The sequence below is a fragment of the Euphorbia lathyris genome, chromosome 9 (genome assembly GCF_963576675.1).
Source record: "Euphorbia lathyris chromosome 9, ddEupLath1.1, whole genome shotgun sequence".
Classification (NCBI taxonomy): domain Eukaryota; kingdom Viridiplantae; phylum Streptophyta; class Magnoliopsida; order Malpighiales; family Euphorbiaceae; genus Euphorbia; species Euphorbia lathyris.
This window is the reverse complement of record NC_088918.1, coordinates 25,997,031-26,015,558: the sequence shown is the minus strand read 5'-3', so window position 1 is coordinate 26,015,558 and position 18,528 is coordinate 25,997,031. Positions and strand designations below refer to the sequence as shown.

The 18,528-nt window shown below is 36.0% G+C and overlaps 3 protein-coding genes across 4 annotated transcripts; 2 read left to right on the top strand and 1 right to left on the bottom strand.

Moving 5' to 3' along the window:
• Positions 1-1,096: 1,096 nt before the first annotated feature.
• LOC136206016 (uncharacterized) lies at positions 1,097-5,720 on the top strand. The gene is made up of 9 exons (XM_065996912.1): positions 1,097-1,442; positions 2,097-2,161; positions 2,690-2,738; positions 3,749-3,843; positions 3,970-4,055; positions 4,146-4,205; positions 4,328-4,409; positions 5,028-5,141; positions 5,291-5,720. The coding sequence occupies exons 1-9, from the start codon at positions 1,256-1,258 to the stop codon at positions 5,459-5,461; spliced, it is 909 nt and encodes a 302-aa protein (XP_065852984.1). The 5' UTR covers positions 1,097-1,255; the 3' UTR covers positions 5,462-5,720.
• Positions 5,721-8,390: 2,670 nt separating this feature from the next.
• LOC136206591 (small ribosomal subunit protein eS1y) lies at positions 8,391-10,486 on the top strand. The gene is made up of 7 exons (XM_065997704.1): positions 8,391-8,544; positions 8,616-8,663; positions 8,798-8,903; positions 9,377-9,514; positions 9,603-9,788; positions 9,874-10,074; positions 10,187-10,486. The coding sequence occupies exons 1-7, from the start codon at positions 8,534-8,536 to the stop codon at positions 10,286-10,288; spliced, it is 792 nt and encodes a 263-aa protein (XP_065853776.1). The 5' UTR covers positions 8,391-8,533; the 3' UTR covers positions 10,289-10,486.
• A 2,186-nt stretch (positions 10,487-12,672) lies between these two features.
• On the bottom strand, positions 12,673-18,528 carry LOC136207475 (protein tesmin/TSO1-like CXC 2). 2 transcript variants are annotated; one of them, XM_065998727.1, is made up of 11 exons: positions 18,328-18,528; positions 17,544-17,707; positions 16,735-17,443; positions 15,497-15,752; positions 15,307-15,409; positions 15,150-15,218; positions 14,228-14,408; positions 13,925-14,020; positions 13,783-13,849; positions 13,545-13,683; positions 12,673-13,457 (listed from the first exon to the last, which is right to left on the bottom strand). In XM_065998727.1, exons 1-11 carry the CDS (start codon positions 18,388-18,390, stop codon positions 13,115-13,117), a joined length of 2,190 nt encoding a protein of 729 aa, XP_065854799.1. In that variant the 5' UTR covers positions 18,391-18,528; the 3' UTR covers positions 12,673-13,114. The 2 variants fall into 2 exon arrangements, with proteins under 2 accessions (XP_065854799.1, XP_065854800.1); XM_065998728.1 differs by having other exon boundaries at positions 15,497-15,749.

The window sequence follows — 18,528 nt, the reverse complement described above, 5'->3', positions numbered from 1 at the left end:
AGCTTCTCTTCCTTCTTCCTCCTCACATCTATGTTTTAGGTCTAATTTTAATTTCAGATTTGCATTTTGTCCTTGTAAGTTTTAGTCGGTTTCAAATCTATATATTTTTTATCGTATTTCCTTTTTCGTCAGATCTACATCTGTTAGCTATTCTTCATTCCTTTATACTTGTTTCGGTTTTAGCAATAGCTGAAAATGTTCATATTGTCCGTAGATTAGATCTATGTGGTTGCAAGAAAAGAAAGGCCTCAGATCCGAATGTCCAGATGAGTTTAAATGAAGAAGAATGGTCTGCAGCAATTTTTTAACGAGATTCGATTGACGAGAAGTATATAATTTGTATTTTCTTTGTGTTAGTTTTATCTTTTATGGTTATTATTGCTTTTTATAGTCATTTTTTACCATTTGTGGATATTGTACTAACGTGTTACTCTGTATAATTGTGAGGTTTTATTTCTTCTGATTTTTATAGTGTACTTTTCTATCTATTGAAATGATATATGATATTTTTATAAAAAAAAACATAGATATAGGCCCTGTTTGGGAATTAGCTGTTAGCTGATAGCTGATTACCTTAGCTGTTAGCTGATTACATTAGCTGATTTGACTAGCTGATTTGATTAGCTGTTTGTGTAGACCTGTTTGGTAAAAATTAGCTGATTGATAATAGCGGTTTGTGCAAAAAGACGAATAAGGGCATTAATTTTGGCGTAGGAGAAGATGAAGTCTATCTATTAGGGTTAAAGAAGTCCATTAATTTTAATATTGCAAAACGTTAATTGAAAAAGCTCCTTTTAAGAGCTTTTTCTAAATTAGCGTTTTCATCCCAAAACTCTCTCCCAAACCTCTCTCCACCAAACACTCCAATTAGCGGTTTCAATGGTCAAACCTCTAAAGTTGGTCAAAACCGCTCTTTTTATCCCAAAACGCTCTTTACCAAACAGTGCCATAGATATTTTTATTAAGGTCCACGTGATCAAAACGGATAGATGATAGCTGATTATGCAGTAAATTATTATTATTAAAAAACTTTTTTATTTAAAGAAAAATAAAGAATTTTTTTCTCGTATTAAATCGGGTTTTAGAAAATAAATACGATGTGATGATTGGCCAGTTGAACTCTCTCCTCCTCTTCAGCTCTTTCGATTAACTGGTCTAAAAGAGATCCAAAAACCGGCCAAAGCCAGAGAGGAAGGAGAGCATATACGGAGACTCGATCAAATATTCTTCAGAGGAAGAGAAAGAGAGGAGACTAATGGTGACTAAAGCAGAGGACACGCAATTGAATAGGCTGGAGAGTCAGGTGGAGCATGGAGGCGGTGGGACATGGGAATATCTCTGCTTGGTTAGGAAGCTCAAGGTTAGGCGTTCAGATAAGGTCTTGAAGCACGGTTTATCGATCTTGAATAACCCCAAGAAGCGATCTAGTCTCGGCCCTGAAGGTGATTTTTTTTTTCTTCGATTAACTATACTGGATTTTGCTTTATTGTGATGAATTTTTGTTTCTTTACTAGTTTGAGGAACTTGAGTTTGCCTTTTAAATTTTGGAGCCTGATTGGGATCGGTCGAAGAATTATTGTTGATAGTACAATTTGGTGAAGTTTTGACCTTGTTTATTTGATAGTGAGACTTCGATCTTGGTTTTAACTGATTACGGATGCCAAGTTGTTACTAGACAGTCCAATACTTCAGCAAGTGAATTGTAGTATGTTTGAGAGAATGAATTTGATTACCTTTATCTATTATAAATCGAGAAGGGGAGATGTATAAAAGCTTGGGGATTTATTCTATTCATGTTTGGAATTGATTATTCTGAAGTTTGCATTTAGAAGTTGTTTGTGAGTGGTTGTCTATTTTGAGCTTGAGTTAGTCTTGGAGCGTTGGATAGATGTGGTTCAAATGGATTGTCTTCTGTCTGCTTTCTTTGTAGATAGAAAATTTGATGTCCTGCCAGAAATATTTCTGAAGTTTCAATATCCTGTTTTTCTCCATAATATACAACATTTCGTCTTTATTGCCTTCTCCACTGTATGTGCACTTTATAGAACTTTAGTTTTTGAATCTACTGCTAACTAGCCACTCCTTTCTTGATGTAGAATGGACTCTGTATGAACAGGTGGCAGTTGCGGCTATGGACTGCCAAAGTCTAGGTGTTGCAAAGGTACAATTGTCATGCCAATATCCTGGTGAAAAATTTCTCTAATAGATCATAGCCTCAGGAGCAAGTTGTTTCACTAAGCATGATATTAGTAAAGTGCAATGTGCTTGTTTCAGAGTGGCCTGTTAAGGCTTGTTGTTTGTTTATTTATTTTTTCGTTTTTTTCTTTTGCTGTGTGTTAAAGAAGTGCAGTGCTTGATTTGTGGATTTTGCAATCTTATTGTGTTACTATTCCCTTTAATTTTTGCTTGCCTCTCTCGTAAGCACTCACTCAAGAGCCCTTATACAGATACTTATTGCCATGTAATGTGGTGAGTACTCACGACAATAAGTCGAACATCCAAATTCAAAATTGTGCCTGCCAATCCAACCCTTTCCCCAAATGGCGCTTCCAATTTTTTCATTGCAGCTGTATTAACATGTTATTTACTCGTCGGATAGTTATTTGCATAAGCTGCACCTGCACTATCTTGATGTAGATATGGTTTCATTATGAAGTTGATGCAGTTTGGTATCTGGAACCTTTTGTAGGATTGCATTAATGTGTTGCAGAAGCGATTTCCAGAGAGCAAAAGAGTTGGTAAGTAAATTAACCTGTAACCAACTGTATGTTGTGTACTTCACTGATGATTTTGTCTAGTCAGTTGGCTCCTTGACCGTATTTCCTGGTCATGGATCTGTCGCACAAATCAGAGAACTTCTTTGCAAACACTTGAACTGTTGCATCATTTGACTGCAATCTGATTCAAGTCAATCATCTATGGTGCTAATATGAAGGCTCTATAAAGCCATTTTTAATCAATTGCTGATACCTTGTCAATATTTTTCTTTTGACATGAATGTTGTCAGATTTTCTGATAGGAACACTAAGAAAATTGATGAACCAGAGCAATATCAAACAATTAAGGAAGAAATAGCCAAGTATAAGGCAGAGGGATTGTGTATTAATCTGAAAAGAAAAACTAGATCAGAACAATGATCCAAAGGCACCTAGATCAGTACCCTCTTGGGAATTCTCCCTCTCTCTCAGTCACACTAAGAGCCAAAATCGAAGAACAATCATCATAGCTACCTCAGCACAACACACACACAGCATATAAAACTAACCAGCCCTTTTCCCAAGATCTGTAACTAACTCTGTCACCTCGCACTAACAGCTGTTATACCCTTCTACCTTCTAGAATACATGCTATAAATCTTTGTCATGATTCAAGTGGGCCAATACAGGTTTAGAAATAGGGTAATAGCAGTTCTCTATAAATTTCTCTTCTCTCTTTGGTGAGCTAATGGTAGGCAGGAATGATGGCATTCTGTACAACTCGTACACAATTGAAATGCATAGATCTACAATATGTAGTACACAGGATATTTTGATTAAAGAGGTTCTGTGAAGTTGCTAGATATACTGAAGATGGTTAGGCATGGTTGTATGTGGCTGTTTTATGTATTGAGAATTTAAACAGTGCAAACTTGTTTGGTTGTAGGCCAAATCCTTTATGGTGCCAAATAATATGCCGACCAAGTTTGGGAATTTATATCTTTAGCTCGGACATGTGATGATTTGATAATGTTAGTTGGTATGATTCACAGGCCGGCTGGAAGGGATGCTACTTGAAGCTAAGGGGTCTTGGGCAGAGGCAGAAAAGGCTTACTCAAGCCTGCTAGAGGATAATGCATTAGATCAGGTAAGTTTTGTAACCTACTTCTTATCAAATCAACTTCTTTCATCCATCGAAACTGAGGAAGATTATAAACTTTTTCCACTGTAAGTGAAAACTAAATGTAAAACTAATGTTGGTTTCATTAATAAGGTAATACATAAGAGGCGGGTAGCTGTGGTGAAGGCACAAGGCAACCTATCAGCGGCAGTAGATTTGATCAATAAATATCTTGAAATGTGAGAAAGATCTCAAACCCTTCTTTCTTTGAGTTTCGATAACAGACAACAACTTACTGTCGTTTTTTCCTTCCCCCTTAACTTTGGTAGATTTATGGCTGATTCTGATGCCTGGAGAGAACTTGCAGAGATATATGTTTCCCTACAGATGTGAGTTTTGTTCTCTAAATTATATGTTAACAGAGCTACTCTCTACCAAATTGCATAAGTTCTTTTGCAACTGTATAGTTCAACATCTCAGATTAACCTATGTTTCTGCATGGGTAAATTAGGTATAAGCAAGCAGCATTCTGCTATGAGGAGTTAATCTTATCTCAACCTACAGTTCCACTATTTCATTTAGCCTATGCTGATGTAAGCAATCTCTGTACTCTGGCTATTATATTCTTGTTTTAACGAATGAATGCCCGTTTTTTCTCTTGGTTTTATGGTTCAAGAAAAATTGATGCAATTTATAGAAGAGTGAGATGGATCTCCTCCATAATGCTACAGGAAGCAATCTGCAACTTTATTTGCCTAACTCCTAACTTGTGAAAATACAAAATATTTTTCCTGTCATATAAATGCTGGGACCCGAGGGCGAGCCTTGGCGCAACGGTAAAACGTTGTTGTCGTGTGACCAGAGGTCACGGGTTCGAGTCTTAGGAGCGGCCTCTTGCCAATTAAATTGGCAAGGGAAGGCTTGCCCCCAATACACCCTTGTGGTGGGACCCCTCCCCGGACCCTCGCTCAGCGGGGACGCGTAATGCGACCGGGCCGCCCTTTTTTTTTTTTATAAATGCTGGGACCCCTCCCCGGACCCTCGCTTAAGCGGGGACACGTAGTGCACTGGGCTGCCCTTTTTCTATAAATGCTGAAACTAAAATAAATCCTATTATAGTGAGTATAAGTGCATCATAGTCTAATTAGGATCTGAGATACAAGACCTACTGATCATAACTTGTAGAAGATTTAACTTCCTTGTTTTAACAGGTTCTTTACACACTTGGGGGACTAGAAAACCTTCAGGCAGCTAAGAAATATTACTCATCCACGATCGATTTGACCGGAGGCAAGAACACAAGAGCGCTGTTCGGTATTTGCTTGGTAAGCTCCACTCTCTAGACTGGCGAATTCAATTGTATCTTTCTCAATATCCTCTATAGCTTAATGATCTTTAGGAGTTTAGAGCTCACTTTTAGGGGCATTTAAACGGTATGACTAAAAGAATGCTGTAATTGGTGGTATCTATGCAGTGTACGTCTGCCATAACACAGATTACAAAGGGGCGAAACAAGGAAGACAAGGATAGCCCTGACCTGCAATCTCTGGCAACAGCAGCTTTGGAGAAAGACTACAAGCAAAGAGCTTCTAGCAAGCTTCCATTGCTCACTTCAGCATTAAAAAGCTTGAAAGTTTCATCATAACTTCTTTGTATCCTTCTGAAGTTTTCCATTGTTGCCGTAAGGGCTACAATATCACGTAGAGCAAAAATTTAGAAATTCACAGATACTCCAGATTTCTTATATAGCTTAAATGACTTGATTTTTTCTCATCTCTCTCACTCTCATTGAAGCCCTTGGTAATGGGGACTAGATGTGTTTCTTTGGGTGGTTTGTTAGCAGACTAAGAATGTGAGACAATTTTGTGTAACTCGCATGCACAATTTAGACTCGTTTTGCTTCACGTTTGCTGCTTTCTTCTTTTTTTTTTTTTTTAGTATTTTTATTTTATAATGCAAGAGTTTCAGATTTTTGAAAATGTCACCCAAATGTGAACCCTGACTTTGATCCCACTGGGTAAATTTATTCACCAGATGGTAAAATTTTGTGTCTTAATAGCATTGTTCAAGTGCAAAATTAGAATCATTATAATTCCAAGTCAGTATATCAGTTGAACTTCTGACCCTTAATTTTCTGCTTTCACTAAAAGATATAGTGTCTGGAAACTAGGGTCAAAGTACTCATTAATTGCTTATTTCTATTCTTTATGGGAATCGACTGAGTAGGCTTGTAGATAGGGCTGAGGGGTAGGTTTTAGTGATGCGAAGTTGGCCTTTGGAAGTCCTTTTGAGTCCACTTGTTGTACCTACGGTGAGAATGTACCTACGTACATTCTGATGGTCAAATTAGTATTTAGTGGTGGCAAGAAAATGTTATAGAAAGAGAGTAAGTAGAGAGAGAAATTATGGATACTTTACCATGAGATAGGATCTCCTTATTTATAGTCTTGGCGTTTGGGTGGTGCAATGTCCTTATTGCTCTTGACTTGAGTCAGGTTGCTATCATCAGCCCTAGCTGTGTGACAATGGCGGGTGGTTAGACTTTGCTGATGGACCTAATTTCCTGTTGGGGTGCTGGTTTGTGGGTCTTCGAGCCCAGATACTTCATCAGAAGTCCCACCTTTGATATAGTCGCAACAAGGCATTAGGTGCGAGTTGGTTTGGGGGGTGATGGGTTCTTGTGGCGATGGGTGTCTTCACATGTGTTGAGGTTATTGTGTGCGAGGTGTTCTAATTTTAGATTTAAGCACGCACATGGTGGAAAAGGCGGATGTTCTTAATGTGCTTTTTGGACACGTGCATGCATGTGTGTGGTGTAACAATGACTTTTCCTCTAATGTCTGCGCAGTAAAGTCCAGTTACGGTTGGACCTCTGCAGTCACTTATAAATAAGGCCTTTTTTATGTAAATTTTCCTAATTTGTTCCTTCGTATTTTTTACATCTTCGTTCTTCTCCTTCTTTTAGGTTTCCATTTTATGTTTTCCATCTTTTGGGGTTGTTGTAGTTTCAGCTTTTTCGGCGAGAAAAAGAGGATTGCTTTTTTGGTTCTTTCTAGGAATGGAGTTTTTTGGTGGTGTTGAGGTTAGTCCATTTTCCTCGCTCCTCCGTTTTATTTGCTACCTGTCAAGCTTTATCTTCCTTTTTTGCATAGTTGAGTGTTTGCCCCTTTTGCCATCTGGGAAACTTTTGGGTGTTTGAGTGTTGACTTAGTTTGGCTCTGAAGACTTGTCTGTTTCATTGAGTCCTCGAGCTGAGGTGAAGGTAGAGTCACAAATGTCGTCGATTGGCTACCCGACGCAGAAAGCAGGATTCTGCTTCGGAAGCATCAACAATGGCAGCAAACTCAAAATTAAAATACAGGAAACAACAAATTGCAACTTTAAAAGGAGTAAGCTTTTAAAACCCTTCAAAAATTACCTTTTGGACTGTTATCCAATTTGTAGCATGATAGAATTTCGTACGCAGACGAATAGGAACCCGAATTCAGCAGTAAGAATATAACTAGAAACCAAAGTAAACGATCCCAAGCGTGTTTGGAATGAATTTGTAACTAATGTTATATAATTTAAACCTGAAAACTGTATTTTGGTGTTGTTTCTGAGAATCTCAGAAACAGACAATAATCAACTTTTCAGAGTATAATTCACTACATAAACTCACTTTCAGTGTTTTATTTATAGCAAAATCACTCAAAAAAACAATCAAGACTCTTCTTCCTCTCTTAATCTTTTCCTTTCTTTTGTTTTGTAACTAAAAAATGACCCCTCCTCCATATCAATGGCAGTTTTCTTCCTTTTATTTTGGATTAGGTAGAAAACTGCCTAAATTCGAATTAACAACGTCGATCGGCTACTGACGTGGCAAAAGGTTATTTCAATCGTTTGTTAATAAAAACGATAGGGTTTGGAAAATTGAAGACCAATCGTCGTTCGGCTACCCTTAAAGAAAAAAATGATTTTGTTTTAATTTAGAAGTTGGGGTTCGGATCCTGACTCGTGCTCCCATACGACGTAACGTGAAGTCCACCTACAATAACCGTGCGCATATAGTCTTGTTATTGGATTCGAAAAAAGTCCATACTCACAACAATCTTATAAATAATAAATAGTTTTTTAATTGATGATTTGGATGTATGGTAAGAGGTTTTTCTTTTTTTTTTTTGAGTAAATATAGTGAGAGGTTTTAAAAGTTCAACCTAAATTAAAATGTGAACTTCCATTAATATTCATTTAATCTTATTAATAACCTTAAGGTTAATTTAAAATTTCTATTTCATTACTTTCATTAACCAAACCTCATTAACTTCACAGGCTTAATATTATTATATTTTGATTATAAATGAAAGTTGTTTTTTTGAAAAAAAAAACTTGTTAAGCACTTTTTCCCCTCCCAATTAATTTAAAAAGAATAAAAAGAATTCATAAAAAAATAATAATTTAAAAAGAATAAAAAGTAATTTTCCTATAATTTATTTTTTCGAAAAAAAATAATTGGCATCGTAAAATAGGTAAAAATACGATTTTTGATTGACGGGTCGAAGTTGAGTCCGGACTAGACAGCTATTATAGAGAGAAGAAGGAGCATTTTCGTAAAATAGGAGGCAAAATCGCTGTATATAAGAAGTAACCCTATTTTAGGGTTTAGTCTTTTAGCTGCTTGGGTATCACTGACTCTTATCAAAGGCAACCAAACCCTAGTTGCAGTTCCTCTCAAAACATGGCCGTCGGGTACTCTTTCTCATCTCCCTTTTCTCTTTCTCTGTATTCTTCGAATAATTGTTGTATTTTCATTCTTCCAGGAAGAACAAACGTATTTCTAAGGGAAAGAAGGGAGGCAAGAAGAAGGCGTAAGTTGATTCGAACTGACCACTGGATCTAATATATTTCTGATTGAGGATGGATTTGTGTATATCGGCTGCATATATTTGTAACTGGATTGCTTATGTTTTTGCTGAATTGATTATTTGTAATGGTTAAACAGAGCTGATCCTTTTGCTAAGAAGGACTGGTATGACATCAAGGCACCTTCTGTATTCACTGTCAGAAGTGTTGGCAAAACCCTTGTGACCAGAACCCAGGGGACCAAGGTTTCTACCTCCTGCCTCCATTTGTTCTCTTTTTCTTTTTAATGTATACATGCGCTTGCTGTGATCTATCTATATTTGTCCATGCCTAATAATCTGCTGGATGTTAGGAAATTTGAATTTTAAACATGTGAAATTGGATTCTAGCAATCGAATTGTATATCTTGTTACACTTGACTGTAAATAATGCCCCACTATGTGCTGTAATATGCTAATTCTATGTGATTCTTAGCATTGCTTTAATTTTAAAGGAACATTGCCCGTCACAGTCAGCCAATTTTGTTAAACAAGTGAATAATAAGAGAGAATGTGTTGAAGTAGCATATGTTGTGTTGAAGTAGCATATGTTGATTCTTTTACAGAATGCTGATGCATGATTCAGTATATCTAAGAGTGGCTTTTCGGATAGTAAATTATTTTGATTTCAACTTTGTTCAAATATATTTATTCATACACGCTGTTAATTGCTTGTGCAGATTGCTTCAGAGGGGCTGAAACATAGAGTTTTTGAAATATCTCTGGCTGATCTTCAGAAGGATGAGGATCATGCCTACAGGAAGATTCGCCTTAGAGCAGAGGATGTTCAGGGGAGGAATGTGTTGACAAACTTTTGGGTAGGTGGCATTGCGAGATTTTTTTTTTTTTTTTGCAATATGATAGACAATGTTTACATGTCAAATAAAATTTATCTTTCAATTCCAGGGCATGGACTTCACTACAGACAAGCTGAGGTCACTAGTGAGAAAATGGCAGACTCTCATTGAAGCTCACGTCGATGTGAAGACTACAGACAATTATACTTTGAGGTTGTTCTGTATTGCTTTTACCAAGAGACGTGCAAACCAGGTCAAGAGAACTTGCTATGCGCAATCCAGTCAGATCCGCCAGGTTTATATTTCACCTTGATTTCTTGCTTATTGATGTTGTGCCATTGTATATGTTAACTCATGGGTCTTGTTGTATTTCCTTTCAGATTCGCAGAAAGATGAGAGAGATTATGATTAATCAAGCTGCATCATGCGATTTGAAAGAACTGGTAGCAAAGTTCATCCCTGAGATGATCGGTAGGGAGATTGAGAAGGCAACTTCTAGTATATACCCTCTGCAAAATGTCTACATCCGAAAAGTCAAGATCCTTAAGGCTCCCAAGTTTGATCTTGGAAAGCTGATGGAGGTATGTTTCAATAGTATTCTCTCTTGTTTTAATGATTGAATTTTTAATCGTAACCAGTTAATGCTAAACCTTGTGATTGAATAAACACACGCTTGTTGTTGTTGATGTGTAGGTTCATGGTGACTACTCGGCAGATGATATTGGCGTGAAATTGGACAGGCCTGCTGACGAAGCAATGCCAGAGGCAGAGACTGAGGTTGTCGGTGCAGCCTAAGCATATTTTGTTTTAGGTTTCACAATTTTTTCAATTTTCAGCCTTTGTATTGGATTTGAGCATCAAGTACTTAGAAATTTTGCCTTATTATCTTTCGTATTAAGATTGAGATGCAGAACTACAATGGTCTTCATACGTGTATGACCTATATTGTGTTTTCTTAGATATTTTAATAGTTAATTAACTTTTTTTTGGCCATCCGTGCCTCATTTAACTGGTGAGTTTAGCAGTTTCCAGTGGCATGAAATTTTATGCATTTGCTGTTGGCATTCTATAAGTGGCATGAATTCTTATGTTCCATTGTTATTCATTTTCGGGGTTATAAAGGTTTACATAACTGTAATTACAACTGCATTGTGTTCTTTCTTCTCTATCAGTTGAGTTTTCTACAAAATGCTGGGTTGTAGTTACAAAGTTAGAATATCATATCTGTTGATGAATCCAAAATGCTCGAAAGTGAGTTCTTTTTATTATTTTTTGAACTAGTTGAAAAGAATATAGTTAAAAATTTATAGTACTGGAGCCACTGCAGACATGGAGCAGTTCAGAGAACTACTGAAAGGTCGTTCTCTCTATGTTTCTACTTCCCATTCTACATTTATGACATAGGGCTGTAAAGGAATCGAACCATTTGTTAGCAGTTCGGTGTTTGGCTTGATAAATGTATGATTGTCTTCGGCTTGATTTATAAACGAGTCGAGTTTGAACACGGAAAAACTTGGTTTGGAAGTTCATGAGCATATTTGATTATATGTTCATAAACAAGTTTGATTATAATGTGAATAATGCATAAATAGGTTTCGCGAGCAAGCTTGTTTAGTTATTATTTTGATAGTAATATTTTATAAAGAGAATTTGTAAAACTACATATTTTGTGTGGAACTTTAATTTTTGTAGGTTTTAAATTTACGTGGTTTTGTGTTAAAGAAATTTCAAATGAAAAACAACTGATAGCAATTTTTGAGTAAAATTTATGAACAGAATTAACGAGCTTGCTAGTAGTTCACGAACAAGATGTTAAGTTCGAGCTAGAGCTCATCCATTTTCTGGTGAGCCGAGTATGAGAAAGTCAAAGCTCGGTTCGATTACAGCTCTAATAACATTAAAAAGTGTAGTAACCTATTGTTCATTGAACTTGCTTACAAATTACAATGATCTATTATTAGCCCTCAATAGCCCTGTGAATTTACGTTTCAATTTTCTCAAATCCTCTCTCAAATTCTCTCATGCATTGTCGCATGGATTTTGTATCACTTTGGTGGAGTCATAAATGATCTCATTTTTTTTAAGTAAAAATAGGAACAACAAAGGCAAGGAACACATGGATTTAGTATCACTTTGGTGGAGTCATAAATGATCTCATTTTTTTAAAGTAAAAATAGGAACAACAAAGGCAAGGAAAGATGTCGAACATTCCAAACAAATTGGCATCCAAACGAACCAACTACGCCCCTAAACTCAATTTCATTAAAAAGAAAAGGAAAAAAAAAATATAGTAAAAAACAAACAAACTAAGCAAATCTAAATTAATCTACAGAACTGAAATAATCACAATGAGTGAATTACAAAAAGGGATAAAATGTGAAAATGCCCAAAACGCTGACAGTGAGGAGCAAGTTTACTCTTAGCGTTTAAAATGATGTAATTTTACTTCTAACGTTGGTAAGTTTGGTCAATTCCAGATATCATTATAAATACATGTTTTGCTACTCATTCTGCACGGTTACATAACGGTTACTTATAAAAAAAGTTCACATTTTTTTTTGTGATTTAGTAATAGAATTGGAGATTAATATTTTTAAATTCGATGAAATATTTAAATTTTTCTATCCAATTCGTACAAAATACAGTATAACTTTTTGATTTTTTTTTTCATGTCTACTCATGTGTTTGTGATCTGTTACTAATGAGTAATAAAATGATACACATAATTGACCCAATTTACCAATGTTAACTGTAAAATTGCTCTTGGTTTGCCAACGTTAAGGGTAAAATAAATTTGCACCACGTTATAGTTATTTTTTTTACACCTTATCCTCTTACAAAAAAAAAAAAAAAAAAAAAAAAAAAAAAAAAATGGAATAGAGTCCCACCAATGCAATGCCTCAAGAATCATGCTTAGCTAAAACATCAGTCACTTTGTTACCTTCTCTGAAAAAGCGAGATCATGACTCACATATTCCTTATATGGGATAAATAAGCATTCTCACTTAAATATCAGTCCCTTAAGCTATTATTGCCTTTGTGACAATTTTCCTAGACATACATACACTCGAGAATATATTTTTCTAAAATTTTCTTAGATATACACTCAAGACAATATATTTTTCTACATTTTTTAAGAACGCCAAGCAATAGCTTTCAAAATGCTAAACAAACCAAACTCAGAGAAAAGCAGTAGATTTCAAAATGCTAAACAAACACCAAACCCAGAGACACTTTTTTTATTACAGATCAGTTGAACTGCAACCCACAGAACATATTACGGAAACGACTTGCATACTCCAGGTCAAAAGGTTGGTACAAACTACAATCTATATATGTTTACTACAGCTTATGAAATATGCTACAAACACTACTCTTATATGATACAACATAAACATAAGTAGCCATCTCAAATGGCTCTATCATCATACTTACTCATTACTATTTTACACAGGTCGCCAGGGTCTCTAGTGGTCCCGCTCCACATGAATCCGACCAATGAAAATGAACAAATAAGCAATATATGAATACGTGTCCATTATTCATTGGTCAATTCTATATGAACCGTGACTACTATAGAATTTTCGGTACAGAATGACTCAGCTTCCAAGTCTGAGCATCTTAACCCTTTTGATTTGGTGAGTTGAGGGATGGGAAAGGGACAGATCGTAGAATCACCTTTCTGCTACTCCCCCAACTGCTTGATGACCCGAAACCGCGATGAGGAGGTGAAACCCTTTTGCTATTTGGAGACGACGACTTCACACCATTTGACTCAGACCTACTGCTGGATATCTCTGGAGTTTCTTCTTCAGGAATCGCCTGAAGATGTGTTCCAAATTTCGACTGCCGAAATAATTCTGTTCCAAGCTTCTGGCAGCTTGAAATTTTACTTGATGAACCAATAGCAGGAAAAGGTCTTAAGAGTTGTCCTCTGAACGCTATTGGCAATTGCATCGAAGACCTAATAAATGTTAAACCTTCCATCTTTAGACAAAGCCGGGCTTTAAAGTGAAAGTTCTGCAATAAATTATAATGTAAGGAGAAAAACCTGGTAGTTTCAGAAGACATTCTTAGATTTGCATGCTCTTCTTCAACCCTTTCTATTATATCATCCTCAGATGTTTTGCCTGATGTGATCATCTCAACCACCTCACATTCCTCGCCCTCAACGTCATTTTCTTCATGTCCTGGGATAAATCAAATACAAACATTGGTACATCTATCCATGAGAAGGTAATGCTTGTAATACAACTAGGATTGGTAAGGGCCATGTGATCAAGGCTAACCGTTTTTGGTGCCAAATGTGTTTTTACACCCTTCACATCTGCAGTTGGCAGAGCAACCGACACCACCCTATACACCCAACAAACACTGTCTGGCTTAGATAAGTTCAGATTTATACGTATAGAAAGGGGCAATTGTTCAAACCTGGTAGCATTCACAATATTTCTTTAAGCAATTTGATTTTTTACAATTGCATCCTCTCTTATGCCTGGCTGAAGCTGGTGTTTTGTTAGTTTCATCCTGCATTAGGAGAAAAAGGCAATGTTGTTTCTAAGGAAATTAAAGTTGCCAACCGCAGCACCTTTAAACAATTAAAATGGCAACTTGGAACCAATGCCTTCAAAATGACAATTTTCAGGTACTGTAGCACTGTGAGCTCCACCTCACTAATGAGACCATGCTGACATGACTCTTAGACGAACCAAAATAATAGAGAAGATTTCTAACCGCAAATTCAGAAACAAAATCTGTGTTTCTGATCACTTTAGGAGCAAATGCTAGAGGGTTTCGAGATTCAATTTGTTTCCGAGTCTCCAGAACTTTATCTTCGTGAGCAGGTTTATTGAAACAATCTTGACAAGAACAAGGCTCAATACAATAGAGTCCAGCAGCAAAACATTCACAATATCTGTAGTAAATAAGATAACATTCACATAAACTGTATTTAAAGAAATCAATGCATGCTATATTACTTTATAAGAATCATAATACAAATGCATGATAACAGAAAAAACAAAAAAAACAAACAAACACGGATCATTTAACTCATTCACTCACAAGCACAAGGATTTCATTATCAATTTTCATGAATTTTGTTGAAATTTTGTGGAGAGCTTTATGGTTTCTTTATCCATCACATTTATAAGCAAGATAACACCTTTTCTAAAAGTCTATTTCTTGGAAATATCTTTTACATTGGTCAGGCCATCTTGAAGTAGTAGGGTGATTGCAGCATCCTGAATTTCAAATGCACTATGTTTAAGTTTCATAATCATCATTGGGAAGTACAGTTAGGTGTAAGACCTAGAATGGTCAAAACAATACATTTTAAGACCTACGGATCTAAAAGAGGACTTGTGAGTTCTCATTCCATATGGTTTTGATAACGTTGATGATCTCAGAGTAATAAGGGATATAAAACCCAAGACAATACAATTTCAATTCACCACAATTCTGATTCTTAACTGTTCAATCTTGTTTCCATTTTATTCTATTTTATGCTGTAATCCAAGAGATCAAATTGTAGTTTTTAGATCCAACAAGGAATTTCATCTTATTATTGCCATATAAAGAAACAAAAAGAACAAAATATAATTGCAGGGGCTCTTCAAACTTGTATAGATAAATTTGGGAGAAGAAATGAACTCACAGCTTTAAGCATTTTGACCTCTTACAGTTGCAGCGCTTGCACGCTGATCCAACATGTTCCATTTTTTGCCTGAAAGTGATTAGAAACTAAATTAAATCAAGTATACTGGTCCAGACGTAACAAACTTTCAGCATGTATTAAATTAAAAAAAAAAAACCTCTTCATTTTAGGACTACTAGTGCCAAAGTCTTCATTAACATCAACTGATGTTTTAGGAGCATTTTCCTCCAACCTATCTTCACTGTCAGAAGGAACAATTTCTGTTTCCACAGAGGTAAAAGTTAAGGATTTACAAGCAGGATCTTAACCAAATGTTAAATAATCACAAGAAGATGAAATTGGTTTACCTATGTCTTGCCTTATTGAAGAGACAGTCTCAATCTTGATAACTTTACCATCATTTGAAGCGTTTGCCAGAGCATTCAAATGCAATCCTATGCCCTTTCTTGATAACACGGAAAGCCTTGAAGATGGACGATTCTCAGCATGGGAAATTTTACAATCTGATTTTGGCAAGTTGGGAGCACCATCAGTGTCACATACTAACTTCTTTCTATGTGCTCCTGCCACCTCAAAAACAAGCCTCCGTATACTATGCTGCTGCTGAATAACATGTTAAAGATGAGTTAATGATGCATAAAATCAGTTTGGATGCAATTTTCATGCAGTATATCAGAAATAACAATAGCTCGTGAGACAGAAAATCAACTTCACGCATCCACAGAATTGGCCGATAGATGACATAAAATACTAATTCAATTTGAGGTTACTTGATGATGACTTCTGTAAGTTTCCTGCCAGCAACTTGTGAAAAACAAAGTAAAGAGGGGGCAGGTTGACAACCGTTTAGTTTTGAAGCTAAATCTAGTCTTGTGGATATGAATAATTTACTCTCCAATGACGACAGTTTCTTAAAGAGTTCTCCACACTCTAAGCATCAGGCAGCTAACAGTTAATTACATGCGAGACAGAAGGTCAAAGAAAAAGCTCTAACATTAATTGTCCAAAGCACTTGTCTCAGGAATAACTTCCATTTGTTATTAATATGGAACCAGACAATTATTTGGGTCAAGAATAAGCAAGGTCTAAACATTTTGTCCACTTTCTAGTTGTACACCTAAATCATAAAACACCGATAGCACCTTTTAATTTACAGAATATGATATTCAGACAAAATTGCAACCGTAATTGAGCTCACTTAACAATCAGTCTGACCATATCTATTATGTTTAATGCCTTTTTGGTAAATAGTTCAACCAAGCTTTGTGTAACGTCAACCAAGTTTCATTATACTCATTTATAGTAACAAAACCGGTATGAATCTGTTGAGGGTAAAAAAAAAACATATATAGGAATAAGAGAAATAAATATATATATATAAAATATGTGTTGAAAAAGCTATGAACGTTCCTAGCCATATATGTAAAAATACTTAGCAAGATAAAGGACAAGAAGCTGTATTAAAGGTGAAAACTTCAACTTGAACACATTATTTTATGTGGTCAATTTTCAAAGTAAATCAGCTAAAAGATTTTCATTTAGCATCAAGCAAGCTCAAGTGCAAGTCAATAGATCTCGAGCTTACCTTGCAGCTAGACTGACACTTTTGTCCCTTGGCATCCATTTCTGTGGCTGCATTATAATCTACAAGCTTACTCAGTAGACTGCCAGAAAGTACAGATGGTATTCTATCTACTTCTTGTTCTCTTAATTCTGTTGACTCGGTTTCTGGATCTCCCGTTTGTTCTTCTGAAAAACCAACGCAATCAGTAGGTTCCATATTCTCCAAACTATTAGTATTATCTTGTGGGATCTGAAGTACATTTGATATAAAAGATATTGTCCCAGGATCCACCATTTTTTGCTCCTCAAGGTTTTCTCCACTGGTGGATGGATCAAAGTCTAACATATCAGACACATTAGAAACCAATGTGACCCAATCACATCCTGCTTCATCTCCGCTTGACTCAATCCGACAGATTTTACGCAAATGTTTTTCATTTTCATACGAACAATGTCTCTCATTTGAAGCATTTATATTTTCTGAGTCACCATATGATCTAATGGCATCAAGAGGTGCAATGCTATGATCTGCGTTAGCACTATCACATTGCATAACTGTTGGCAGTTCTACTGCTGAGTCTAACTGTTCATTGAGTGGCTGAACAGTACCCTCTCTAGCCAGATTACTGGAGGTCGTGCATTCTACTTGCTCAGCACACCCTCCTTCCCTTGTGTTGTCGTCACCTATACTCTGAGAGGCTTTAGACTTCTGTAGGTCTGAGAAATGCCGCCTTACATAGAAATAACACAGTTAAAATTTGACTCAACAAGAATCAAGAGCCCTCTTCATATTTCATTTAACAAAGGATAATAGATTGGTCACTAATTTACCTCTTAAGAAAAGATTTATTGTCTCTTTGGTAATTGAGCTTAGGTGACGCAAACACTGATGGAGGCGATGAAAAAGATAAAGAGCTAAAACTGTGATCATTATGTGCCGACTTTACTAACTCAATGGGCGACAGATTGTTTATGTAATTAAAGACAGGAGATTCCTGCAAAATCAAGACCATCATCTGTTTCATTATTTGTGCTATCTTAAAGGCAAATTTCAATAACTGCTGAATAATAACAATAATAGTCACCATTAGAAGACATAATAATAATCAGTTCAGTCAAGGAAAAAAATAGACAACAGAAATGTAATGGGTATTGCTATAAAAGTGAAGAAATGTAATCATAAAAACAGTCAGACTCTTGGCAAGGTAAACTTGCCCATAATACCTAGTTCTTCAATTATATAATCCCAAGAGACTACTGTGACTAGTTGTATGTCTATTCAAAAATCAGTATTTTCTTTCAAAAATTCCAAAATCCCATTAGTGTGTGTGTGACAGAGAGAGAGAGAGAGAGAGAGAAAACACCCAACCCGAAATGAGAAAATTCCGAAGCAATTCAGAGGGGAAACAGACACAAATATACCATGAATACAAAGAAGTCACTATCCAATCAACATTAATTAGGCAACAAAAAGAAACCCCGAAAAAGCAGCAATAATTGGAGTTTCAGAACAGGAGCAATAAATGGACAACAAATTATACCTGTAATATACATAAAGCATCTTAACAGAAGTAATTTTTCCCAGATATTTGATTAGGGTTTGAAGATGACAAACCTCGAACTGAGAAAGGGGGGTAGAGATGGTTTGATTCTTCTTATTGGGGGTATTCAACTCCATCGAGAATCCCCGTAGATCTACTGAAGATAACAGTGCTAGCAAAATCTAAATTCAAGGTTAAAGTAGTAGAATACAGAGCACCTCTGTACACTCTCCTTCAGGACCGAGTAAAAGCGAAGAAGAACAGACAAGGAGTAA

Coding starts and splice junctions, on each gene's coding strand:
- LOC136206016 (XM_065996912.1), top strand. CDS start 1,256: ATGGTGACTAAAGCAGAGGACACGCAATTGAATAGGCTGGAGAGTCAG. Junction 2,162..2,689: donor AAAGTCTAGGTGTTGCAAAG/GTACAATTGTCA, acceptor AACCTTTTGTAG/GATTGCATTAATGTGTTGCA. Junction 4,056..4,145: donor ATCAATAAATATCTTGAAAT/GTGAGAAAGATC, acceptor TAACTTTGGTAG/ATTTATGGCTGATTCTGATG.
- LOC136206591 (XM_065997704.1), top strand. Junction 8,664..8,797: donor AAGGGAGGCAAGAAGAAGGC/GTAAGTTGATTC, acceptor ATGGTTAAACAG/AGCTGATCCTTTTGCTAAGA. Junction 8,904..9,376: donor CCAGAACCCAGGGGACCAAG/GTTTCTACCTCC, acceptor TTGCTTGTGCAG/ATTGCTTCAGAGGGGCTGAA.
- LOC136207475 (XM_065998727.1), bottom strand. CDS start 18,390: ATGGAGTTGAATACCCCCAATAAGAAGAATCAAACCATCTCTACCCCC. Junction 15,219..15,306: donor AGTAGTCCTAAAATGAAGAG/GTTTTTTTTTTT, acceptor AATCACTTTCAG/GCAAAAAATGGAACATGTTG. Junction 14,021..14,227: donor ATTTTGTTTCTGAATTTGCG/GTTAGAAATCTT, acceptor CTCCTAATGCAG/GATGAAACTAACAAAACACC.